The sequence below is a fragment of the Neoarius graeffei genome, chromosome 18 (assembly GCF_027579695.1).
Source record: "Neoarius graeffei isolate fNeoGra1 chromosome 18, fNeoGra1.pri, whole genome shotgun sequence".
NCBI lineage: Eukaryota > Metazoa > Chordata > Actinopteri > Siluriformes > Ariidae > Neoarius > Neoarius graeffei.
Window position 1 is genome coordinate 19,029,687 of NC_083586.1, and position 27,452 is coordinate 19,057,138.

The following is a 27,452-nucleotide window of genomic DNA, read 5'->3' on the forward strand; positions in this document are numbered from 1 at the left end:
AAAGTAGAAATATTCAGAGTTTGTGCCAGTAACCTAATCAATATAAAATTAGATCATACTGACTGTACAGCTGCTGCCAGCACCTTTGATCTAAAGGCGGGGCTATTAAATATTAGATCTCTTACATCTAAAGCGCTAATAGTTAATGAACTCATTACTGATCAGGAGTTTAATGTACTTTATTTAACTGAAACATGGATTAAGCCAAATGAATATATAGCATTAAATGAAGCGAGTCCTCCTGGATACAGTTATATACACCAGCCTCGTCTAACTGGCAGAGGAGGAGGCATTGCAGTTGTTTATAATGATTATCTAGGTGTAACACAAAAACCTGGTTATAAATTTAATACATTTGAAGTTCTTCATACTCTTATAATGTATGGAGCCTCGAAAAATAAGTCTACCCAGTTAATTCCGTTACTTATTATTTACAGGCCCCCGGGGCCATATTCTGAGTTTCTTTCTGAATTTGCAGATTTTATCTCAGACCTGGTTATTTCCTTAGACAAAGCTTTAGTTGTCGGAGATTTTAATATTCACTTCGATAATCCAGAAGACCCTTTGAAAACAGCGTTTGTGTTCATTTTAGATTCAGTAGGGATTAATCAGAATGTCATAGGACCGACCCATAATGGTGGTCACACCCTCGATCTAATACTAACATTCGGGTTAAACGTAGAAAATATAGTCACACTTCCACAGTCTGAAGTTCTCAGATCATTATCTCATCTCATTCAAAATATGTCTGAGTAACAATATATGCACCTCACCACCCTACTGTATTAAACGTACATTCATGTCAACTACTGCACAGATCTTTATAAATGATCTCCCAGAGTTATCAACTTTGATTGGGTCACTGTCAGCCCCCGCAGAACTTGATCAGGCAACTGAATGCTTAGAGTCAACGTTCCGCCATACTTTAGATAATGTAGCTCCTCTTAAAAGGAAAATGGTCAGAGACAAAAAAATTAGCACCCTGGTATAATGATGACACTCGCACTTTAAAACAGACCACTCGAAAATTGGAATGTGAATGGCGTCAAACAAAATTGGTAGCTTTCAAATTAGCGTGGAAGAAGAGCTTCCTGAAGTATAGAAAAGCTCTTAGTGCTGCGAGATCAACATATCGCTCCTCCCTAATAGAAGATAACAAAAATAATCCTAGATTCCTATTTAATACTGTAGCAAAATTAACCAGGAATAAGTCCACTATAGACACATGCACACCTGCAGTATGTAGTAGCAACGACTTCATGAAATTTTTTTTAATGACAAAATTGAGAATATCCGGCAAAAAATTCAAACTACTAATTTAAGGTCAGACAATGAAAGTGACCCTGTAGTTAACAATATAACTGTATCAGATCAGCAATTAGAATGTTTTACCCCCCTCAGAAAAATTGAATTACTTTCATTAATCTCTGCATCAAAATCCTCAACTTGTGTACTAGATCCCTTACCTACACGTCTATTCAAACAGATAATACCTGAAGTAATTGAACCGCTTCTAAAAAAATAAATTATTCTCTTAGGATTAGCTATGTACCCAAATCCTTTAAACTAGCAGTTATCAAACCCTGATTAAAAACCTGACCTTGATCCCTGTCAGCTGTCCGATTATCGGCCAATATCAAACCTCCCCTTTATCTCCAAGATCCTTGAAAAAGCTGTGGCACAGCAGTTATGCTCATATTTGCATAGGAATAACATCCATGAAATGTATCAGTCAGGATTTAGACCTCATCATAGCACAGAGACCGCTCTGGTTAAAGTAGTAAATGACCTACTGTTGGCGTCTGATCAGGGCTGTGTCTCACTGCTTGTGTTGCTTGACCTTAGTGCAGCATTTGATACCACTGATCATTCCATTCTTCTGGATAGACTAGAAAATGTTGTGGGAGTTAAGGGAACGGCCCTCTCCTGGCTCAGCTCTTATTTAACTGATCGCTATCAGTATGTTGATGTAAATGGTGATTTTTCTCGACATACTGAGGTAAAGTTTGGTGTTCCACAAGGTTCTGTCTTTGGCCCACTGCTTTTTTATTTATATATGTTACCTCTGGGTGATATTATTCGTAAATATTGTATTAGTTTCCACTGTTATGCTGATGACACAAAGTTGTATGTTTCTGCAAAACCTGATGAGAGACACCAGCTTAATAGAATTGAGGAATGTGTGAAGGACATTAGACACTGGATGCTTATTAACTTCCTTCTGCTTAACTCTGACAAGACTGAATTACTTGTAGCGAGACCCTGATGTGGGTGGAGCACAGAAGCACGGCAGGCGGTTGTTTGCGTTTAAAGTGTTTCTTTTATTTTTGCTTTTCAGCATAGGGCTCAAAACCTCTCACACTCTCTCACACACACACAGGCTATCATCGAGCCCTCTGCGCCGTCCTCCCCTTCTCACTCTTCTTTTATCGGGCGCAGTCACTGAAGGAGACACACAAACACACATTAATTGATAACAGGTGTAGTGACATGACCACTCACCTTCCCTGACTCCGCCCTCCATTCACAGACCGACGCTTGGCCATGCCCCCGCTGCCACATACCCCCACCGCCTGACTCAAGCTGTGGAGCCATCCGGCCTGAAGCCAACCCCCCCCCGATAGGAGAGGAAGTCTGCCACTGCCATCTGTGCCCCTGGCCTGTGGACCACCTTGAATTTAAATGGCTGGAGTGCAAGATACCAACGGGTGATCCACGCGTTGGCATCCTTCATGCGGTGGAGCCACTGGAGGGGCGCATGGTCTGAACAGAGGGTGAAAGGGCGCCCCAGCAGGTAGTACCAGAGGGCAAAGACCGCCCGCTTGATGGCTAGGCACTCTTTTTCAATCGTGCTGTACCTGCCTTCCTGCATCGACAGTTTCCGGCTAATGTACAGCACAGGACGCTCCTCCCCCTCCTGGGATAGAACGGCCCCCAGCCCTCTGTCTGATGCTTCTGTCTGCAAAATAAAGGGGAGAGAAAAGTTAGGGGAGTGTAACAGTGGTCCCCCACACAGTGCAGCCTTTACCTTAGAGAAAGCCTGTTGGCATTGCTCCGTCCACTGGACCGGATCTGGTGCTCCCTTTCTGGTGATGTCAGCGGGCTGGTGACGTCCGAATAATTAGGTATGAACCTCCGATAGTAGCCAGCCAGCTCCAGGAACTGTTTCACCCCCTTTTTGGTCTTGGGCCTCGGGCAGGCCGCAATCGCTGCTGTCTTATTAATTTGGGGATGCACCTGCCCATGGCCCAAGTGGAAACCCAGATACCGTACTTCCACCCACCCAATCGCACGTTTCTTTGGGTTGGCTATGAGACCCGCCCGCCTCAGCGACTTTAGGACGGCCCGAAGGTGTTCAAGGTGCCGCGGCCAGTCATTACTGTAGATGATAAGGTCATCCAGGTAGGTGGCGTGGGGGCGAAGGACCCTGTCCATAAGCCGCTGGAACATAGCGGGCACCCCAAACAGCCCAAAAGGAAGTGTGATGAATTGGTGTAAGCCAAACGGTGTGGAAAAGGCCGTTTTCTCTCGGGACAGAGGAATCAAGGGGATCTGCCAATATCCCTTCGTTAAATCCAATGTCAAATAAAAACGAGCAGCGCCTAATCGATCGAGCAACTCGTCAATGTGAGGCATTGGGTACGCGTCAAATTTAGACACCGCGTTGACTTTCCTATAGTCCACACAGAACCTGACCGACCCATCAGTCTTGGGGACCAGGACCACTGGGCTGCTCCAGTCGCTGTGGGACTCCTCGATTACACGTTGGAAAATTCTTTCTGTAACTGGGCTACCTCCGTGAGCTGGGTCGAGGAGGGGTGGTCGCCTCACCTCATAGTCGACGTCCTTGACTTGCCGTGTGACCTCGAAGGGCCCTTGCCACTTGGCGACCAATTTGGAGCTCAACGTGCAGTAATACGAATACTTTGTCTCCCAGTGTGAACTCCCTAAGGCGCGTGCCCCTGTCGTACAGTCGGGCTTGACCACTAACGGATGTCCCCGCGAATCCCTGGCCAAAAGAACCGGGCCATTATTCGGGCTAGTGTCTTATCCTGCCCTAAGTGTCCGGCCATGGGGTTAAAGTGAGCCGCCTGGAATATGAATTCCCAGCGGCTCTTTGGAATTAACAGCTGTGTTACCTTTTCGCCAGCTTGAGTATCCTGCGTCACTCGGTATAGCCTATCCTTAATAATAGCAAAGTAGGGGAAGGCTGATGTCGCATTTGGCTGGAGAATTTGACCATCGATTACTCTCACTTAGTCAAATGCATGCCGCAGAGTCCTGTCTCGCGACTGCTCTAATGGGAAATCCCCAAGGGAATCCCCGAGAGAGGGAGGAGGGCGGGGCGCTCCTCACTCTGCGTATCGCCCTGACGCAGTGCTGACGTAGATGGCTCTGTGACAGCTTCTCCTGCCAATGCTACTCCGGGGCTTTCCCTAGCTGAATTACGGCAGGACCCACTCTTCACTATGTGTATCATTAATTCCTTAAACCCCGGCCAGTCAGTCCCCAAAATTAGCGAGTGGGTGAGACGAGGGTTAACCGCCGCCTTTGCACTATGTTTTTCCCCTCGAAATAGAATGTGGACAGACACTAAAGGGTAGTTGTGAACATCCCTGTGCGCACACAACACCTTCACCATTCGTGCTCTCCCCAATGCCTCACCTTGCACCAGGCTTTGGTGGACTGAGGTCTAGTAACAGCTGGAATCCACCAAAGCCTGATGCGTATCCCCTTGGACACTTGCCGGTATTCGATACACTCCGGCCAGATCGAGGGCGGTTTCTGGCACGTCAGGGACCCGGACCACCGCGCCCACCTCCATCGCAGAGCACTGATGTTGGAGATGTCCCGGCTCCCCGCAGTGCCAGCACACCGGCCCAGGCTCTACCTCTGCACCTGTGTTACGTACATTGCTCGCCTGAGGGGGAGGAGACACAGACAAGGAAGGGGGAAACGGGAGGACACCACAGGTGCGTTGGGCCGGCTGGGGGGGGAGCCGGCCCCTGCCTCCGCAGTGGGGGAATGGGATGAGGAGGGGAAGCAGAGGGAGAGAGAGGAGAAGAGAAGACACGCTGTCCTGCCGTCGGAATGGCCGCCATGTGGTCCTCTGCTAGCTCGATTGCCTGGTCCAGTGACGCCGGGCCATGACACTGGACCTGCTCCGCCGATCCTTCCGGAAGTCGCGTGACGAATTGCTCCAGTGTCACCAGGTTGATCACTCCCTCGGCATCGCGGTCGTCTGCCCTCAGCCACCGTTGGCAGACGTCCTGGAGTTGCTGCCCGAACGCGAACAGCTGGCCGACCTCCTCCAAGCGCAGCGAGTGGAAGCACTGCTGTTGTTGCTCTGGGGAGCGGCCGACATGCTGGAGGATGGCTCTTCGAAGGTCCGCGTACACGAGCCGGCTGTCGGTGGCCAGTTGTGCCTCGTACTGGTCCACTGGCCAACCCCACTGCCTGCTCGAAGAGCGCGAGGAAGACTTTCCAGGTCGTCGTGTGAACCCATCTTCGTTAGGGTGAGGTGGGGAGGGTCCGCTCTGGTGGCGGTCGTGGGCCCTGCCGACGCGAGCAGGTGCCGGAACGCCTGGTGGTCCTCCTATTGGGCCAGCACCAAGGCTTCGAACCATTGTTCTTGCTCCTTTCGGAGGGCGACCAGTGCTTGGTGCTGGTTCTGCTAGGCTGTGGCGAGGACGTGGATCAGGTCCTTAAACGGTGAGGACTCCATGGGGCTGTTTCCTTCTGCACTCTTCCTGGGTTTCAGCATCACTGTAGTGAGACCCTGATGTGGGTGGAGCACAGAAGCACGGCAGACGTTTTTTTGCGTTTAAAGTGTTTATTATTTTTGCTTTTCAACATAGGGCTCAAAACCTCTCACTCTCGCGCACACATACAGGCTATCATCGAGCCCTCGGCGCCGTCGTCCCCTTCTCACTCTCCTTTTATCGGGTGCAGTCACTGAAGGAGACACACAAACACACATTAATTGATAACAGGTGTAGTGACATGACCACTCACCTTCCCTGACTCCGCCCTCCATTCACAGACCGACACTTGGCCACACCCCCGCTGCCATACTTGTACTAGGATCACATGCAGCTAGAAGTAAGTTTTCTGATTACACAGTAACTCTGGAAGGCCTTTCTGTTTCTTCACGTGCAGCAGTAAAAGACCTCGGGGTGATTATTGACCCCAGTCTTTCATTCGAAACTCACACTGATAACATTACCCGGATAGCTTTCTTTCATCTCAGACATATTGCCAAGATGATAAATTTGTCACCACATGACGCGGAAAAACTAGTTCATGCTTTCGTTACCTCCAGGTTGGATTACTGTAATGCCTTACTGTCTGGATGTTCCAATAAGTGCATAAACAAGAGTCCTTACTAGAACTAGAAAATATGACCACATCACCCCTGTCTTATCCACACTGCATTGGCTCCCAATCAAATTTTGTATTGATTTATAAAATACTACTTTTGACTTTTGAATGATCTCGCACCACAGCACCTGAGTGAACAACTGGTCCTTTATGACCTGCCACGCCTACTTGGATCAAAAGGTGCAGGCTATCTGCTGGTACCTTGTATAGTGAAGGCTACATCAGGGGGCGGAGCCTTTTCTTACAAAGCCCCACAGTTATGGAACAGCCTTCCAAGTCATGTTTGGGACTAAGACACAGTTTCAGCATTTAAGTCTAGGCTGGAAATCTATCTGTTTAGTCAAGCCTTGTGTTACTGATGTTTATGAGGTAAAGGTGTAGATCTGGAGGGTCCTCAGACATAGAGTGTTTTGGTAAACTGGGATGTATGGATGCTGCCAGTCCCCACTCGCTTGCTCACTCGAGTTTGTTGACAGTGTAGTGGCTGGCTGCTTTATGTCCCGGGGCTCCCTCATGCCTGTGTTACCTTCTGGCTCTGCCCTTTTAGTTATGCTCTCATAGTTAGTTGCCGGAGTCCCTGCTTGTACTCAGTGCAACATGTATACTGTTCCTACTTATTCAGATGACATTGAGCATACCTAACAACCTGTGTTCTTCCCCCCCCCCCCCCCCCCCCAAAAAAAAATCTGTCCCTCTGAGTTACATGTCAATCCTGGGATCGAGATGCTGACCTCTTCTGCTCCTCGGACCTGCCTGATCCATCCTGGTGCCCTGTGTCTGGCTGGAGTCTCATCGCATCACTCCTGTGAAGGACGGCCCCATACGGACAGTTGAAAGTCACACCTGGAGGACGCTCTGGACTCTTACAGTAATGCTTTTATGGCTGAGGACTACAGTTGACTTGCTAACTTTAGGACTGCAGTCGTCATGAACAGTTTTGCACTCAAGTTTCCATCAATGAAGAGTTTATAACATCGACGAAACTGACTTCATGTTAAAACTGTTAATGTTATAGTCATGCTTTCTGTTGTTGCCCAAATGAGGATGGGTTCCCTTTTGAGTCTGGTTCCTCTCGAGGTTTCTTCCTCATGTTGTCTGAGGGAGTTTTTCCTCGCCGCCGTTGCCACAGGCTTGCTCATTGGGGATAGATTAGGGATAAAATTGGCTCATGTTTTAAGTCGTTCAAATTCCGTAAAGCTGCTTTGCGACAATGTTTATTGTTAAAAGCGCTATACAAATAAACTTGACTTGACAACAACGCTGTGGTGTAAAACATGTACAGCAGTTAGAGCTGACGCACACATTCCAGGAGCACATGTAAAGCATATATGTGTACGTACACACACACACACACACACACACACACACACACACACACACACACACACAGAGTAATGCATGAACCTTCAGTCTTATTAGAGTGGGGGATTTACAGATGTGAAAGCTGATGAGTATTGACAGACTGCAGACGGTTTTGCTGACGCGCTCGTTTTCCTCCTTTGCTCTTTTTCCTTTTCTTTTAATGGCGAAAGCTTTTCTATATGCTGGGACATATTTCATTACGAGGACGTGCTTTAAGAGCCGTGGAGTTTAATCACGCTAAAACCTCAGCGTGCCGGCCAATCCTGCTACAGCGACACTCCATCACCCTCTCTCTCTCTCTCTCTCGCTCACTTTTTTAATCAGACATGGGTTTTTTTGTTTTTTTGTTTTTTTTAAACCTGTGAAAAATTGCACTGCATAACACTTTTTTTTCCCCCCTATTTTTTTCTAAGTCGTAAAAGATTTGTTTTTCAGTAAGGTTGTTTACTCTTGATGATGCCACCTTATAGATGTCTTAAAGGCTTAGAAATAAAACAGATATCTTGCATGAATTAAAATATCAAAGGTTCTTCAGGTTTTAAAAAAATAATATATAAGAACCTCTCAATTTCAGCGAAGCTTCAGGAAAATCCCCTTATCCACGCTTCTCGTTTTCAACTTGTAGGAGCTTAACTCTTATTTCTCATTTACTCACTTTAGCTTTATCTGCTTTAGTGTAGGCTTTAAAAAGTCCAAGTCTGAATATTAAGAACTGCTTTCATTTCTTTAAAAAAAAAAAAGCAATTATTTCTCTAAATCGGAAAAAGTAGTGTGTAGACACAACACAAAACGTTAAGAATCATCGTTGGTCTTGACTGGTTATTACTACAGATTCTGAACAAAGTTGGTCACATATCAAGAATTGAATTGAAAATCCTATCGTTTATACCCGGAGTCGTGAATTTATCATGTTACTTCTAATGGTATGCTTTAGATTGACTTTCTAACACACACACACACTCAGCAGAAACACACACTTTCACATTCTAACTTTCTAATTATACAACTCTTGTCTTAGATCCCAATAGCATGCACAATCTATTCATTTTCTCACAAAAGAGACACAAGGACAAGACAAGGACGCTACTTGGCATGTATAGACCACTCTGTGCTTAGAACGTGAAAGGGAGTCGTAGTGATTCAGAGCAGCGAGCAGTCAAGAAATATCTTAGGATTGACCACAGAGCCAAACACACACACACACACACTGGCTTGTTAAATCACCACATTTGGGCTTCCAGTTAAATTTTATTTTAAGCTTCACAAGACCAGAAATAACATGTACATTTAACACAAGTGTATGCCAGAAAGCGCAACGCTGGTGAGCTTCCCTCATGCCTGCATGGCATTCTGTTCTTCTGTAAACTGACTTCATTTAGACCTTATAATTTCACCGAGTCAGATTCTTACTGGTTTGCTTTCCTGTTTCTTAAAAATGAGACAGTAATTTGACTTCGTATTAACAGAGCATGTAGTCCAAGAAGTCCTTTTGTAATAATATTCCATTTATCTCCATTTCAAAGCTTTTTTTTTTTTATCAGCCTCAAAATGATACAAAACAAACTTGATTTTATTCCGGGGAAAAATAATTTTATAGAATAATTAATAAAAGGTCGCATGTAAACTTTTCTAAAGTAAACAAGCCTTCTGCTTTATCCCTCGCATCGTACCTTGTGGTTAAGCCATGTATCATCATCATCAAGATTCCACATGTTTGATTTGGCATAGGTTTTTACACTGGATGTCCTTCCTGACATAACCCTTCCCAATCTATCCATGCTTGGGACCGGCACTAAGTATGCACTGGGTATTTTTTTACCTAATCTGTATGTCTTTTGAACTGTGGGAGGAAACCGGAGCACCTGGAGGAAATGCCACACAGAAAGACCCCCATCGGCCATGAGGTTCGAACTTGGAACCTTCTTGCTATGAGGCGATAGTGCTAACCACTGCACCACCATGCCACCAGTGTCTGTCATTGATAAGCCCCTCCCTGAACACACAGGCCAATTTTGTTCTCTTTTCTCTTGAGCTCCCAGCCATGGATGGCTGTGGCCTCATCGGAATTTGAACAAGCGATCTCCAGATGACAGGGCACCACTTGGGAGCATGTTCTAAGGGTTCATGACTTAGAATAGTTGTTGGTTTAAGCAAGTTCTGGAGTGGCCTATATGGTAACTAAAAGTATAATCTAAAGCCTAAGTATGGTGCCAATTAAGGACATGAACAGTAAAATGAACAATAATCAATACAAAGAGTAATGGCAGAGAAAAACAACAAAGTATCCAAGGCAATATCTGGTGTCTTGGATATTGTCTGGAAAAAAAAAGTAGGTCATTAGATTTTTTTTTCTCTCCCCCAGAAAGAATGGAGACACAAGACTATTCAGACTTGATGGGGAATATTTTTCCAGCACCGATATATCCAAACACCTTATGAACATGAAAAGGACATACTACATGTCCTGAGATTGAGTTGGTCACCAGATATGTGTGGTCCTGGACCAGGGACCATATGTGTGGTACCTTTTGAAGCTTAGAATGTGAGGAAAAAGTGTTCTGAATTCAGGGAGTTGGATGAAGAACCTTTGTGAGGTTATGATACAGGTGAGCAGCAGAAATCTGAATGCAGTATGGAGGCTATATGTGAGAGGAAGTCTAGTGATTAGGCGCAAGAGTTATGTCTAGAGAATCTGAAGAGCTTTTGTATCTAGGAATGGTTATTCTTCTGGTGGTCGATGTAATGTTAAGAATGTCCTTGTGACACGCCACATGAATATTTGTAGGTTTCTTTGATAGCTGGAGGCCAGGACATTAAGAGGTCTAGCGTAGATGACGCAGTCACTCAGGACCAATTCAACCCAATTTTACAGACAGTGTTGACCAATCCGCCCACTTCTGCAGACACTCATAATCAGTCCTGCCCATTCCTGCAGTCACACTTGACCAGTCCTACCCATTTCTGCAGATGGTGATCAATCCTGCCCTTTCCTGCACTCACTCTGGACCAATCCCATCCATTCCTGCAGTCATGCTTGATCAATCTCACCCAATTCTGTGGAGATTGACCAATCCCACCCATTCCTGTGGTCACTCTGGACCAATCCCACCCAATTTTACAGACAATGTTGATCAGTCCCACCCACTTCTGCAGACACTCTTGACCAATCCCATCCCCTCCTACAGACACTCTTGACCAATCCCACCCAGTTCAACAGATGTAGGGCAGTATTGATCAATCCTGCACTCACTCTGGACCAATCCCACCTATTCCTTCGGTCACTCTGGACCAATCCCATCCATTCCTGCAGTCATGCTTGACCAATCCCACCCATTCCTGTAGATATTGACTAATCCCACATATTCCTGCAGTCACTCTGGACCAATCCCACCCAATTTTACAGACAATGTTGACCAATCCCAGACACTCTTGACCAATTCCACCCAGTTCTATAGATGATAAATCCTGCCCTTTTCTGCATTCACTCTGGACCAATCCCCGCCTATTCCTTCGGTCACTCTGGACCAATCCACGCCTATTCCTTCAGTCACTCTGGACCAATCCATTCCTGCACTCACTCTGGACCAATCCCGCCTATTCCTTTGGTCACTCTGGACCAATCCATTCCTGCAGTCATGCTTGACCAATCCCACCCAATTCTGCAGAGGTTGACCAACCCTGCCTATTTCTGCAGTTATTCTTTACACCAGAAAGTTTTTACCTATTCCCATATAAATTCTGACCAGTCCTTTCAGCTCCTGCAAACACTTTTGAGCATTTGCAATCCCACAATGCAGAAACTTTGACCACTTCCATCTATTCCCATGAAAGATTTGACCAATCCCACCTGCTCTCATACAAAGTTTGGCCAATCACCCCTATCTGGTCTGTTTGTAGCCACCTGTGATACCTTCTAAAGAACTCAGTTGGTTCTATTTCCCTATGTTCTCTTTCTCAGTTGCTTGTTTCTGTGTAAACAAGCTGGTCATTTTAACCACAGGAAACTTAACCATAAAACATTGTCTTGAAGGTTAATGAATGAAAGCTATACATTTTTGGGGGTGAGCACCCTGCTGCTTTCAGCACTCTCCTGTGAATGAATGTGGTGTTTTGTCCTGTGAACCTCCATATTGTTTGGATCAAACCAGGTTAGAATACAGATCCTGTTATGCATGTTGGCACAAGTGAAGTATTGGTTAGTGATTGGTCTGTTGTATGTACTGTAAAATCTTCCCCTGCAAATCTCTTTTACCCTGTTATGCTTTCTTCACCATATCCATTCATTCTTTCCTCTGTTCCTCTTGATTACTCAATGCCTGTCTTTCCCAAGCTTTCCACTCTTTCACTCAACGTCTTTTCCATTCTCTAGCCCTCGTCATCTCTTCTTTCCCTCCAGCCTTCCTCTCTCCTCTTTGCGCTTGACTGGTATGGCCGGTACCCAGCAAGCGTTGATCCTCCTAGAGACTGGTCCTGAAGCTGTGTGTGTTTGGCTGCTTGCTTGTTTTTGTCTTGTTTACCTCTTCTGAGATAATAACAGTATACAGATATCCATCTGCTAATGAGAGACTACCAGTTCCAGAGTGTGTGACAGACTGCATCATATCAAAGTGATATTTTCCTGCACACCTCTCTCTCTCTCTCTCTCTCTCTCTCTCTCTCTCTTGGCTTCATGCTTTCCTTTGTTGTTAGTTCAAGTGAAAATGCGCCATGTTGGGCTGATTCCTATTGGCTTATGCATGTGTGCCTTAGGGGGCCATCTGTTTGTCGTTTCTTCAACACTGCAGCCCATTTCAGTGGGAATTGCGATGTTTCTGTGAATCAACCTGTGATTGGTCTTTCAACTCGGATTGTTTTGACTAAAATATGTGCATGTTTCTGTATTATAGTAGACTATTTTTAGACATTACATTCATAATATTGGATTTTGCATTGATTTCTTTTGCAAAAGGTAAGAAAACAGCATCTGGTTTTGTTTTATATAATACTGAAACAACCGCTGTAGATTTCACCCTACAGTACTTGCTTTTCCAACCTCCTGTTCTACAAATATGCACTTTCAAGTTTTCCCAGAGATGTAGGTCTCCCATTGTTCCCATTTTTGTTCATTTACATTGTTGGTGTATAGGTTTAATGAAGGATCCAGTTCATTATAATTGATTTTCTTCACCACCTGTAAAGTTCAGATTGGTTTTTCAAATGAGTAAAACAAATGGACTAGTTTTTACCAGAATGCATTAAATTTTATGGGGCACCATTCAAAAGCACACTGTAATGCATGTGTGGACAAGCAGTTAAGCTTTAGTGCCTGAAAGCTACTTAATTATATTAGACTGCAGCTGAAGTACTGTAATTACCAGCGATTTTGCTGAGTCATGTGTTTTCAAACCTTATTCAGTCCATCCAAATTCACGAAAGAGCTAAATGCATTAGCGACGTACAGTACCAAAATGAAAATTCCTGGCCAAAACCAAAAACCTGAACGCGAGCTGCAGCTACGCTGTACGTTTCTAAAAGACGCGTGTCTGAAAAACAGCGTCAACTCGACACGGTGTAACATGGCCGAATATGCTCAACAACGTACAATTATTCATCCAAGACAAGTAATTCCATCATGTTTAAAGGGATACCTGACATCGCTGTGCTAGCAGGTACTCTTCCTTTTTGCTTCTTGTGGTGGTGTGGGTCCTGAATATTATGTGGCGTATCAAGCCTGTAGTGCAGAAGTGTTTCCACATGGCTAACATTTTTCACTGTTGACCTGCTCAAACTGTTTAAACGGGTTTGGCCTGACGTTTGAATCACCTTCAAATTTTTTTACCAGTAACTTTGACCCTGTTGTATTATCATTACTCCGTCACACTTTTTATGTATCGTCCCTCGTTTCTTTATTTCTCCCATCATCTCAGCACCTTTGACGTCTCTGGGACCAACGTTGGGACTACAGAAGTCCAGCTCTCTGGAGAGCTTGCAGACAGCCATGGAGGAAGCCAGTAAGAGCAGTGTTCCCTTCCACCGGCCTGCTGGTCCTATGGTACGCGGCCGTGCTTGCAACATGAGCTTCCGGCAGGCCATCGACAAGTCCTACGATGGGCCCTCGGAGCCTGAAGATGGTAAGAACGAGACAAATTCAGTACACTGTTGACATCTGCGGATTAGGGCCTTCTGGGTCTTTTAAAAGTCAGAGACTGGATTTATCCCCCCCCCCCCCCAAGTTATAACGCAAGCCCGGCCATTTTACAGTGCTTTGAGTAATTATTCAGCTTGTATTTGTAATGTTGCAAACTGAAATGGGCTGAATTAAGAATGAAGCATGGTGGTGGTAGCATGACCTTGATGATTATGCTTGGCTTCATGGTTGCTTCTCTGAATAATGCCCTAATTTGATAACGTTCTCATGAATCAACACAAAACAACCCATAAAGAGTGAAGTGGAGGAAAAATCAATAGAGTTAGCAGAATTTATTCACGAGTACAAAAACAATATGAAAGTTGTGACTGCATAAGTATTCACCCCCTTTGCTTTAACCAGCTTGGATATTGATTGTCAGTTTGTGTAAATTCCAATGAAGTCCATGTCACTTCTCACAAAAAGGTCTAAGGGTTCAAGGAGGTAAACGCATGTTAAAGGTGCTGTAACTTCCTACCAGACATATTGGCTGTTATGTCTAGCAAGCAAGGCATAAAGCATATTATTAGAACGCGCTAATAATATGCCTTATGTAATACATTTGTGACTAGTTTAAATGGACAGATTGATTTTAGCACTGACCCAGGCAGCCTTTATTTATTGAACATGAATGATTTAAAGACTAAGGTTTGGTAATGCGCAATATGTTTCTGCTTTCGGAAATAAAACACAGTTTTTCATGATGAATGGCTTCATTAGTTAATGAATTACCAGATCAGCAAAAAATCAGCCGTAAAATAATTTCTTAAATGAGTTGTGTAATAAATCTTACAAAGAATGTAACACAGGCAGATGGTTTTGTTTATGCTAGCAATTTTTAAATGGGTGCAATCATAATAATTCAGTAATAACCCATTAATGAAACGACTCGTGTGCTGAATATGAACTACCACGGATTTAGACAAGAATGTACCAAGCCGTGCCAGACATATGGTTATCGTTAGCATAAGTGCATACCGAGCTAACAGTTTTCGCTGTTTCTCAAACATGAGTTGGAAGCTTCCACATTATTTGAAACTACAAACCTTCAAGGACAGTTCTGACACTTTTGGGTCTGTTTTTATATAGTATATACCAAAATATGTGTTATTTACCAGCTGGGAGGTCTGTATCGTGAAATACCGTGACCGAGGTCTTGAAAGTAGAGGACCGAGGTCACGGTATTTCACCATACGGACCGACCTTAAGCTGGTAAATAATATATTTATTTTTTCTTTACCAAATTCTAACAGAAAACGAGAGCGCCCGAAAGGGAAAGCCGAGCCGTCATTTTGAATCCCCATTCACGGCTGTAATGCAAATGGATTCCTCCTCGGTATACAAGTGCATTTCCATGGCAGGAAAAAAACTACGTTTTGCCGCCTATGTAGTCCCCTATTTATACAAAACTGAGTCATTCAGGATTCAGCCATGTTTTTGCTCGGCGTTAGCAACAGTTAGAGGTTTTTAGCTTTCTCCTGAAATGTTTTCTTTTATTTCTTCTTCCTCAGGGTAATAAAACTCGCTTTCGCTGTGAACACTGTCGTTATTGCTATCCATGCTGTAAAATTAATGCTATTCTCCTAAGAAATGCGAAAATAAATGTTGACAAAAATTGCTACTATGTTTGTTGCTGTGAACGAGCGAGTCGCCAGAGGTCCGTAACCGGGGTCCGTATCGTAGGATACGGACCTGCTCACCAGCCAATCAGAGCGCAGGACTTGATTACTTAAATTTAGTAAAGCATAACATTTCTGAGCAAAAGGAATGACGTGAAAAGGTGACGCATTAACAAAAGATTAACTTATTGTGCTCCGATATACCAGACATGTCTAAACGTAGGAGCCAAGAACGTGCTCCAAGTTAGCCAAAGACTTGTATGCTATTGGGTCAAATCTCAGTCCAAAGGCAAGAACCTAACCCTGATGATCTCTCCAGCTCGTTTACCTCCCTTTTGGTCTCTCTAAATAGCTAAGGAGGACACAAGAACTGACCCATTTTACAAGTTCCATCTTTCAAGCTATGCTGTTTTTCCCCACTTTTTTTTTTTTTTAGCCAGTGTACGATTTTCCATGCTCTTTTAAGATCATTACATGCCACAAGGTATAAGAGCACAAACACCACCTGCCTAAATTCTTAAATGCACTATGCGGTAATGAAGATTTAATGATGGACCTTTTGATTAAAGATAATTGCTACATTCTGCGTAGTTTACGTCATCAACCAGCGCTTGCACTTTCTTCAAAGTGAGCGCGAGGTAATGGGGATATTTCTTATATCCGTTAGCATGTTTTGTTTACATTTTTGTCATCACCACTACCGTATCTGGAGCTGTGCCACGAGTTTGGCGGCACCCGATTCCGTCCTCCTGTTGGTGGATTTCAGAGCGTTGTAGCTCAGAGTGCGATCGTTCATAAAAATTTCTAACATTGACAGACCTTTGTCGTAGGCCATCATTGGTTTGTAATGGCATTGAATTGGATGCACGTCACATTACGCACTAGAAAATCGCTGAGCTCAATTCGCAGCAAACAAATTTTTATGATGTGCGATAGCAAAATCATACAGCGTGAATCCAGCTCTTGAATGTGTGCTTATATGTTTTTAGATTACTCCGAGGACAGCTCGGGAAGGGACACGCCGGTCAGCGGTTCCTCACGTCAAGAACTGGAAGAGGGAGGCAAAGAGAAGAAGAAGAAGAAGACCAAAAAGAAGAAGGAAAAGATCAAGACCAAGGCCAAGAAGAAAGATGACGCTGATGACCCAGACAAGAAGACAAAGAAGAAGGGCTTTGGACTCTTGAGGTAGGAAAACCTCCGCTTCTTTTCAGACATCATGCATCATAAATCTTGAAATGTTTCCTTTATGCGCAGATTTGTTTGGAGAAAATATTTCACCAGGCTCATATTTCCTCCTGTGGATAACAATCTGTTAAGATTCTGTTAAGACTGTTCTCCATATTTCAACATATTTCCAAGCAAATTATAGGAACATCTGGAGATGGGGGTAGAATCCTGTGTGTAGCTTGCATTAAGATGTTTGTGATAATGTTCCTGGTCTTTGGAACGTTTGGTTTAAACAGGTCTACACGTCCAGTTGGGAAGGAATGCTTTTGTTGTTTTTAACTTGAGCTAAATTTCTTGGGGGTGAAGGAAACCCTGTCATATTTTTCACGTCTGAATAAACAGGGTCCAAGTCCAGGACGTTTCCTAGAATTTATTTATTTTTTTTAAATATATACGACTCATCTCCGCGAAGGATATGTTCTAGTGTTCCAAGAGACGGTGGTTGGGTTCATATTGAACTTATTATTTAAAAAAAGGCCACACCTGCTTTGGTGTAATTCAAACATAGACTGGCATTGTGTTGCACCCCAAGCCTACGCTGATGATTCATAACAGTCATTCAGTGGATTGATAAGAATTGACGCGAGGCCAGAAACTCTCAAATTGCTGTTCTAATAAGCTTCACTCTTCTGGGGCGTGGCTGTGGGAAATTTTGTGTTTATTCAGTTCAGCTACAAGAGCATTAATGAGATCAGGCAGTGGTGTTGGGACGTTGAGGCTCCAGTTCATCCCAAAGGTGCGTTCAGTCAGGGCTCCTCGAGTTCTTCACGCCATCCTTAACACACCGTGTCTTCATGGAGCTCGCTTTGGGTACAGGAGCATCGACATGCCAGAACATGTAAAATCGTAATCCAACAGCATACGACGACGACAACGTTCTATACAGTTGCGCGTTTCCATCTTTGTGGCAACAGACTGGGGAAGAACCACAAAATGGTCAGGTGTCCATCAGTGGGTTTTCCCAAACTTCCACACGGTTACCCGATCATACAACCATGCGAACTACAGGAGCTGATTGTCTTCTTTCTCCTGCACAGTTTGAAACTTTTTTTTTTTGCATTTTCACTCTTCCACCTTACCCTAGAGTGTTCCAGAAAATTTGAAATCAATTACCAGTGGACTCTGGTTTAAAGGAAGCATTGATTTGACGTCGTTTAAAGGACAATCCGAAAGAAATAGCCTTGCTGTTGACCTAAGGGCCGAAGCAATGTGGAACAGCGCTTGGCTAAGATTAGTGAGGAGCCCCGTGGCGCAGCTGCACACTGAGGCCCAGTAGTAATTACTGAAGTACAGTAATTAAAGGCATGCAAAGATGCATGGCGTCCACAGGATTAGAAACTCGCCGCTTTCCTTCTGATTGGCTGGTTTATCTGACCGTCCTGTAACTTTTGGAAGATGGTCCTCCAGCCGTTTTCATTTGCTAGTCAAGAAATGATGAGTGTGTTCCGGAGAGGACCGATCTCCCCATGAGATCGCAGCCAGACACATTTGTTTCTGCTGGAATGGAGAGCATCACTTGCTGTTCCTTTTCGTATTTTCCTGAAGAACCTGCCAGGAACGTTTAATAATTCCAGCCGGTTGTGTCATTTCCAACTCCAAACACCTTCCTTGCTTCCTTCCTTCCTCAGGTGGCGTTCCTACTCGGTGGTACAGTATTATCACCACACGTGAAACAGAACGTGATTAACCATGAGGCTTTGCTGAAATCTCAGTCAGAATCCACGTTGCAATGCTTTTGTTTTCACAGTAAAATATGTCAAATGGGAAACCATCTGAGACTAATTCCTGGCCCTGTGATGCCCCTTTTCCACCAAAGCAGTTCCAGGGCTGGTTCGGGGCCAGTGCTTAGTTTGGAACCGGGTTTTCTGTTTCCACTGACAAAGAACTGGCTCTGGGGCCAGAAAAACCGGTTCCAGGCTAGCACCAACTCTCTGCTGGGCCAGAGGAAAGAACTGCTTACGTCAGCGAAAGGTCGTCATTTTTAAGCGACAAGAAGCAGCAGCTGTACAAATGCGAAGTCATCCATTATTATTATTGTTGTTGTTGCTGCTTCTTCCGCGTTGTTTTTGCTTCGATATTCGCGCCAAGGTTTATGCAAACATAGCGACGTACAGTAACTGACGTATACAGCGACGTAATGACGTATACAACGACGTAACTGACGTATACAGCGACGTAATGATGTGTCTCCTCTTAGCACCGCGAGCGATGGAAAAGCAAGCTGGTTCTCAGCTGGCTCGCAAGTTGAACGAGTTGTGAACCAGCACCAGCACTGGCCCCGAACCAGGCCTGGAACTGATTTGGTGGAAAAGGGGTATTAGAGACGTTGGGTAATGATGTAGCACAGCAAACTGGAAGTCATCATTTAGCGTCTTCCTCTTTAAACGAGCGCAAAGGATTTGTTTACGCACAGTTGAAGTAGGACTTTGAAGAAAATTCCCCGTTTGTTCTGTTGTGAAAATCACAGGCTGCCTTTAAAAAAATAAATAAATAAATGAAATAAAATACAAACTCGGTCCCTGTGATGTGCTTATTTACCTGCATTACTTCTTATAGGTCCAAAAAAAAATCTCTAGTTTTATCTTTGATGAACAAATGTACCACGATTGATGCAAAATCATTTCACGCTTGGAAAAAGCCAAAACGGTTGTTGTAGTCGGCTTACAAATTCACATCAGTGTTCTTGTTTTATAGATATGCTTGATTAGTTGTGCCAGACAGTCACAGTGGCTTAATGAGCTTTTCAGACTTCACTCGTACAGAACTCGTACAGCCCTCTAGAGCCGGTAGCACTTTAATTCCATCTCAATTATCAAGCAGCGCCAACAGCGGTGGCCTGAAATTGAAATACTTTTTGAAAAGGTTAATAGAATGATATCTGATTTCTCAATTCAAGCGTTTTAAACTGGAGCCAGCGTCAGGAAACGCGCACACACTGAACACCTCTCGGTAAATCCCTCCATCTGAGCTGATTTCGACATCACAGACTGGACGAAAACCCATCCCGACTTGAACTCGAGCCTGTTAGCGCGGCTGTTCCGCTCCGACTCGGGCATCGTGGATTAAATTAGGAAGCTTGTTTATGTGCAAGCCGCAGACTTGGACAGTAATCTCTGATGTGCCGAAATGGTGATACTTTACTTCATTTAGCTCCTTCCTGTGAGTTAACGTTGATTATTCCTGTGAACTTTCTGGAAGTGCACTAAATTATTTACTGTAAACTTGACAGTAAGTTACTAGAAATGTTTTGTATTTCTACATTAGACAGTATGACAGTAAACATTGTATTAGACCATAAGATTTATTATTTTACTTTTACAACAATTATTACTGTCCCGCTGCCGCTTTACGGAGCCCGCTGCCGCTTTACGGAGCCCGCCGCCACTTTACGGAGCCCGCGGACTGTCCCGCCACCGCGTTACAGAGCCCGCTGCCGCTTTACGGAGCCCGCCGCCACTTTACGGAGCCCGCGGACTGTCCTGCCACCGCTTTAGGGAGCCCGCCGCCTGTCCCGCCGACGCTTTACGGAGCCCGCCGCCTGTCCCGCCGACGCTTTACGGAGCCCGCGGACTGTCCCGCCGACGCTTTACGGAGCCCGCCGCCTGTCCCGCCGACGCTTTACGGAGCCCACCGCCGCTTTACAGAGCCCGCAGACTGTCCTGCCGACGCTTTACGGCGCCCGCCTCTGCTTTGCGGCACCCGCGGACTGTCCCGCCGCCACTTTATGGAGCCGGCCTCCTGTCCCGCCGACGCTTTACGGAGCCCACCGACGCTTTACGGTGCCCGCGGAGTGTCCCGCCGACGCTTTACGGTGCCTGCGGACCGTCCCGCCACCACTTTACGGCGCCCGCCGCCTGTCCTGCCGACGCTTTATGGAGCCCGCCGCCGCTTTACGGCGCCGACGGACTGTCCCGCCGCCGCTTTATGGCGCCCGCCGCCTGTCCTGCTGACGCTTTACAGAGCCCGCCGCCGCTTTACGGCGCCTGCGGACTGTCCCGCCGACGCTTTACGGCACCCGCCGACGCTTTACGGAGCCCACGGACTGTCCCGACAACGCTTTATGGCGCCCGCCGACGCTTTATGGAGCCTGCGGACTGTCCCGCCGACGCTTTACGGCGCCCGCCAACGCTTTACGGAGCCTGCCGATGCTTTACGGTGCCCGCGGACTGTCCCGCCGATGCTTTACGGAGCCCCCGGACTGTCCCGCCGACGCTTTATGGAGCCCCCGGACTGTCCCGCCGACGCTTTACGGAGCCCCCGGACTGTCCCGCCGACGCTTTACGGAGCCCCCGGACTGTCCCGCCGACGCTTTACAAAGCCCGCGGACTGTTCTTATATATTCAGGCATCCAGTCCAGTGATGTTGCTAGGTTTTTGTGGTAAAAAAATGTTTCCTCTCCACCTGTTAGGATTCTGTGTTTTAAGTAGTGTTAGCTCTCTGCAGAGAGACATGAACAGTGGGACTCGTCAGTAATTCAGTGCTACACAGCTCATAAAAACACTAATAACTGCCGGATTAGCAGCAGCCCTGTGTGAGCGATTATATTTCTGTGACCTGTACAGCACCGAACCTGCCGTTATATTTCCTCCAGTCACAGTGAAGTAATCATGCAGACACGACCTGAAGGTGAACGAGGTGTTTGATTAGTAGAAATGACTCTCTTGCGCTTCTAAAAATGTAGTAGCGTGTGGCGCTTTTGCAGTTTAGTGTCTCTTACAAGAAGTCTCATTCATTTTTCCACATGTGCTGCATGTGTATTCCTTCACTTTTACAGATGTTTTGCTCAAACGATGATTCATTTATTTGAATCATTAACTTTCACATTGGTACATTTTTGACATGATTTTTGTGTGATTTTTATTTAATTTCACATTATTTGTTTTTCACAAGAATTGTTTGGATGCGATTCCTGATTTGTTTCTTTTCACGTGATCCCATGTTGTTCACGTCGTCACATGTTAGCACCTTACAGCCGCAGATAAAACGGATCACGGATGTGTTAAATTTCTGTAACGCGTGAACACTGGAGGCTTTTCCACATGTAAAGTGAACAAATGAAGTTAAAATGCATGCTGGAGCAAGAAAAGGAGCTATGTTTGACCACATTATGTTCTTAAAATGAGAAGCGCTGGGGTAGAAATGGCACATTTCGGTGTTTTGCATGTAAATACTGTCCGTTTTGCATATGTTTACAGGCACTCGCTTCATATCTCCTCAGGATTTTATTATTTTTTTCCCCATTTGAGCATGAAATAATAATCGTTAATGCCATCATGCTGAAGCCTCGCTCACCAAGACCGATTATTAAAGCGTATTTCTCCAATTTCCTCCCTCAATACTGTTATGATTTCCTCGTGTATCTGCGTGGACGTGTTCTGTCAATCACACGCTGTCCTATTCAGATTATTCAGATTCAAGACATGCGCAGTCATAAATATTTATGAGCCCAGGCTCACCTAATTGGTCACGGCAGTCACTGTCTTCAGTGTTTGTTTGTCAGGGACGGTTTCATCTGAGCTTTACGTTTGACACTTCCTCAACGTGACGCACTTTTTAAAGGCTTTAAAAGAAGAAGCACTTGCCACTTATTTTATTTTTTTTTTTTTAAATTAAATAAATAAATTACCCAAACTGTTGCAGCAAACTTTGGCGGATTTAATGAGCTTCAGATAGTTGCACAGTGTCTTCGTGTATTGCATCATAGGAAAGAGGAAGTGGACTTAAATTTGCGGATTTTTTTTTTTTTTTCCAGGACTACATCTTGTCCAAACACTCCTCCTGTTAGATTTAACACGTGGCAGGTTTATTTTAGGCTTGGCTAGACTTGTACGTTCATTATATTAACATGGATTTCACATGTCTCCTGTTTAAAATCTCAGGACTGCGAGAGAGGAAATGCTCGGTCCTTGGAAAGCAGGTTTAATTCTTAATTCCTGGCCGTTTCCGTACACCTTAATGTGTGGCACCCTTCAACCATAAGTAATAAAGTAATAATTCTATAAAATCGCACTGCATACTATTATATCAGTGAAAAATCCTTCAAGGAACGCTGTCTCAAGTGATTATAGTTTCTCTCAAACTACACTACCGTTCAAAAGTTTGGGGTCACTTTGAAATGTCCTTATTTTTGAAAGAAAAGCACTGTTCTTTTCAATGAAGATCACTTTAAACTAATCAGAAATGCACTCTATACATTGCTAATGTGGTAAATGACTATTCTAGCTGCAAATGTCTGGTTTTTGGTGCAATATCTCCATAGGTGTATAGAGGCCCATTTCCAGCAACTCTCACTCCAGTGTTCTAATGGTACAATGGGTTTGCTCATTGCCTCAGAAGGCTAATGGATGATCAGAAAACCCTTGTACAATCATGTTAGCACAGCTGAAAACAGTTGAGCTCTTTAGAGAAGCTATAAAACTGACCTTCCTTTGAGCAGATTGAGTTTCTGGAGCATCACATTTGTGGGGTCGATTAAATGCTCAAAATGGCCAGAAAAATGTCTCGACTATATTTTCTATTCATTTTACAACTTATGGTGGGAAATAAAAGTGTGACTTTTCATGGAAAACACAAAATTGTCTGGGTGACCCCAAACTTTTGAACGGTAGTGTATCTGGCAAATTTTGATAGCAAATAAACATCCTTTATCCCTCTGGGGTCTGAGGGTATTTTCTGGCACGCTAATTTCAACAAATCTAAGCAGTATTTTCAAAGTCATATGACGTTTTTGTGTTCAGCTACAATAATATCTGTGTAGTATGCATATCATGATTGTACTTTAAAAAAACCCCAAACAAACAGATAAACGAAAATGTTGTAAAAAGCAGTTTTAGAACTGTGTCGGAATGTGAGAAAAAAACATGACCTTACCCATTGTGTCGAACCGTTTTGGTCACTTGAGATGATTCTGTTCAGTCTTAGGAATGGATCAAGCACAAAAACTTAAATCTGCTCCACTGATTTGGACAATTAACTGGCCATCAGAAAATGTATGTCCGATTGTTTTGGGATAAAGGGTTGGCAGTGGGAGGGGTATTCAATGAGAAGGGTAAAAATTTCCATTCCATTCACTGAGAAGAGTGAAAACCCCTCTCACTGCCAACGCTTAATCCCATCAGGTCAAGTGATCAAAACGGTTCGATACAAGGGGTAAGGTCATGTTTTTCACACATTCCGACACAATTCGAAAACTGCTTTTTACAACAGCTTCATTTATCTGGTATTTGACTCTATTCAGTGCGTCTTAAAATTAACTTGTGTACTATTTTACTCAGTTCAGAGCCACAACCAACTCTGTTACACAGTTACTCTGTAATTTTGCTCCCACTCCAAATTTTACTCTCCAAACTCAAAATAGAGCAAAGTTAACTATTTTTGAGGAAAATACTTTTAACTCTGGAAAAATCGCTCAGTATGCACCACAGCGCATGCATATCAACCGATCTGCTCATCAGATATAGAAGAAATGTTTACACTTACTCGAGTTGATATTCGGCTGGACCAAGTCGAAGTAAAGGGAAAAAAAGGCACCGCTCGTCAGTGTAGCAGTTCTTGAGATTGAATTGAACTGCTGTCCTGAATCATCCAAAGCGCATCAAATCCCATTGCCATCTCGAAACAAGTTTTACCTCCAAATATCCGAAACTATGTCTTGACAGATTTTATCCTGGTTACGGTGGGCGTTCCCACCGCGAAAGAGAAACCAATCGAAACCGAAAGAGTGAAAGTGATCATGCCGTTACCACGTGAACAGTCTTTTATGAACGTGTAAGTGGGCGCTCAGCGCTCCGACTCCGGTGTGACCTGAGGAAGGTGACAAGTTTTACGTTTCATCTAATTTAGGTCATTTAAAAATTATATTATTTGGCAGTGGGCACATCGTAAAGGATAAAGTTTCTGTCAATTTGTTTATCACACTTGCATGATAAAAACTCGCGAAGATATTTCTCGAAATACACGACCTGCTCATTCTAAACCTGCCGAGCTTCACTGGTGAAGCTTTCGACTCCACTTTCAAATAACATGTTCTACAGGACAAATCATGATATGTACAATGTTTAAAAGAACTGAAAGTAGCAACAGAAGTTGTACAGAAATCTTTAGAATCTTCTTTAAAAAAAAAATCACATCATCTAAACTGAAGCCTGGTGGTGGTAGTATCTCGGTTCAGGGCTACTTTGTGCATGCAAAACAATTCAATCTGATATGAAGAAATTGTACCTGAGATTTTAATGATGCAACAAGACAAGGACCGAGCAAGTAAATCAACAGTCATTTTAAAAACAAGACGACAAGAAGTTTTAAAATGGCCGACTCGGAGTCTGGAGCTTCTACATAAATGGAATGCTGTGGCACGACCTGAAGAGCAACATTTGTGTCAAATTCATCTCAGAAACATCACTGAACTGAAAGTTTTTTAGGGATGTTATTGCTGCTAAAGTAAGTTCTACATGTTATTAGTACAACCCCGATTCCAAAAAAGTTGGCACAAAGTACAAATTGTAAATAAAAACGGAATGCAATAATTTACAAATCTCAAAAACTGATATTGTACTCACAATAGAACATAGACAACATATCAAATGTCAAAAGTGAGACATTTTGAAATTTCATGCCAAATATTGGCTCATTTGAAATTTCATGACAGCAACACATCTCAAAAAAGTTGGGACGGGGCAATAAGAGGCTAAAAAAGTTAAAGGTACAAAAAAGGAACAGCTGGAGGACCAAATTGCAACTCATTAGGTCAATTGGCAATAGGTCATTAACATGACTGGGTATAAAAAGAGCATCTTGGAGTGGCAGCGGCTCTCAGAAGTAAAGATGGGAAGAGGATCACCAATCCCCCTAATTCTGCGCCGACAAATAGTGGAGCAATATCAGAAAGGAGTTCGACAGTGTAAAATTGCAAAGAGTTTGAACATATCATCATCTACAGTGCATAATATCATCAAAAGATTCAGAGAATCTGGAAGAATCTCTGTGTGTAAGGGTCAAGGCCGGAAAACCATACTGGGTGCCCGTGATCTTCGGGCCCTTAGACGGCACTGCATCACATACAGGCATGCTTCTGTATTGGAAATCTCAAAATGGGCTCAGGAATATTTCCAGAGAACATTATCTGTGAACACAATTCACCGTGCCATCCGCCGTTGCCAGCTAAAACTCTATAGTTCAAAGAAGAAGCCGTATTTAAACACGATCCAGAAGTGTAGACGTCTTCTCTGGGCCAAGGCTCATTTAAAATGGACTGTGGCAAAGTGGAAAACTGTTCTGTGGTCAGAGGAATCAAAATTTGAAGTTCTTTATGGAAATCAGGGACGCCGTGTCATTCGGACTAAAGAGGAGAAGGACGACCCAAGTTGTTATCAGCGCTCAGTTCAGAAGCCTGCATCTCTGATGGTATGGGGTCGCATTAGTGCGTGTGGCATGGGCAGCTTACACATCTGGAAAGACACCATCAATGCTGAAAGGTATATCCAGGTTCTAGAGCAACATATGCTCCCATCCAGACGACGTCTCTTTCAGGGAAGACCTTGCATTTTCCAACATGACAACGCCAAACCACATACTGCATTAATTACAGCATCATGGCTGCGTAGAAGAAGGGTCCGGGTACTGAACTGGCCAGCCTGCAGTCCAGATCTTTCACCCATAGAAAACATTTGGCGCATCATAAAACGGAAGATACGACAAAAAAGACCTAAGACAGTTGAGCAACTAGAATCCTACATTAGACAAGAATGGGTTAACATTCCTATCCCTAAACTTAAGCAACTTGTCTCCTCAGTCCCCAGACGTTTACAGACTGTTGTAAAGAGAAAAGGGGACGTCTCACAGTGGGAAACATGGCCTTGTCCCAACTTTTTTGAGATGTGTTGTTGTCATGAAATTTAAAATCACCTAATTTTTCTCTTTAAATGATACATTTTCTCAGTTTAAACATTTGATACGTCATCTATGTTCTATTCTGAATAAAATATGGAATTTTGAAACTTCCACATCATTGCATTCTGTTTTTATTTACAATTTGTACTTTGTCCCAACTTTTTTGGAATCAGGGTTGTATATAATTTTATATTGTATCAAAGGTTTGACGACGTTTCCCAAGTAGATTATACCAAAGGATCAGATTTAAAGGTTTTAGCCGCCCTTCAGATAATAGGCGTATATCAATGCGCTCGTTCTACGATGTTGCATTTCTATAGTAACAGCTCATTCACAAGGACGTGGGATGCGCTCCACATCACGCAAGATACTATCCACAGCATGATATTTAACAAAGACCTATCTAGAAGCGTAGCTGTGGTAATGTTTTATGGAAGGAGTCTCCAGTGTCAGTGAATTATAACAGTAAATTTTCCTCCGTGAGAGTCTTCAGGACAGAGGAGTTTCCAGTTTCAGGGAACAGTGTGTGTGTCCTGTTCAAGCTGACATTAAGAAACTGCACCATTTCACATGTGTAATTTTGAAGTCTTTCATTTCCTCGGAGAGTTTACTGCGTTCAAATCGACATGTGCGAATTCGCTAAACTGCACTTCCTGCTTTCTCCATGCCGTAATTCCAAACCACGCCAAATAGCAGTGGCCCTGAACTCATATGACATCACGGCAACAATATGGGATCACGTGAAAATGAATTAATCGTAATTAAAAAAAAAAAATCTCACATACAAAATGAATCATGCAAAAGTAAAT

The 27,452-nt window shown here is 44.0% G+C and overlaps 1 protein-coding gene across 4 annotated transcripts in view; it reads left to right on the forward strand.

The window, feature by feature from the left end:
• Nucleotides 1-27,452, forward strand: part of pard3ba (par-3 family cell polarity regulator beta a) — a 251,789-nt gene that overhangs the window by 164,708 nt on the left and 59,629 nt on the right. For all 4 annotated transcript variants that reach the window (XM_060898493.1, XM_060898494.1, XM_060898496.1 and 1 more), the window contains 2 exons: nt 13,650-13,853; nt 16,518-16,713. In XM_060898493.1, the coding sequence (XP_060754476.1) occupies nt 13,650-13,853; nt 16,518-16,713 (400 nt within the window). The remainder of the gene's footprint in view (nt 1-13,649; nt 13,854-16,517; nt 16,714-27,452) is intronic.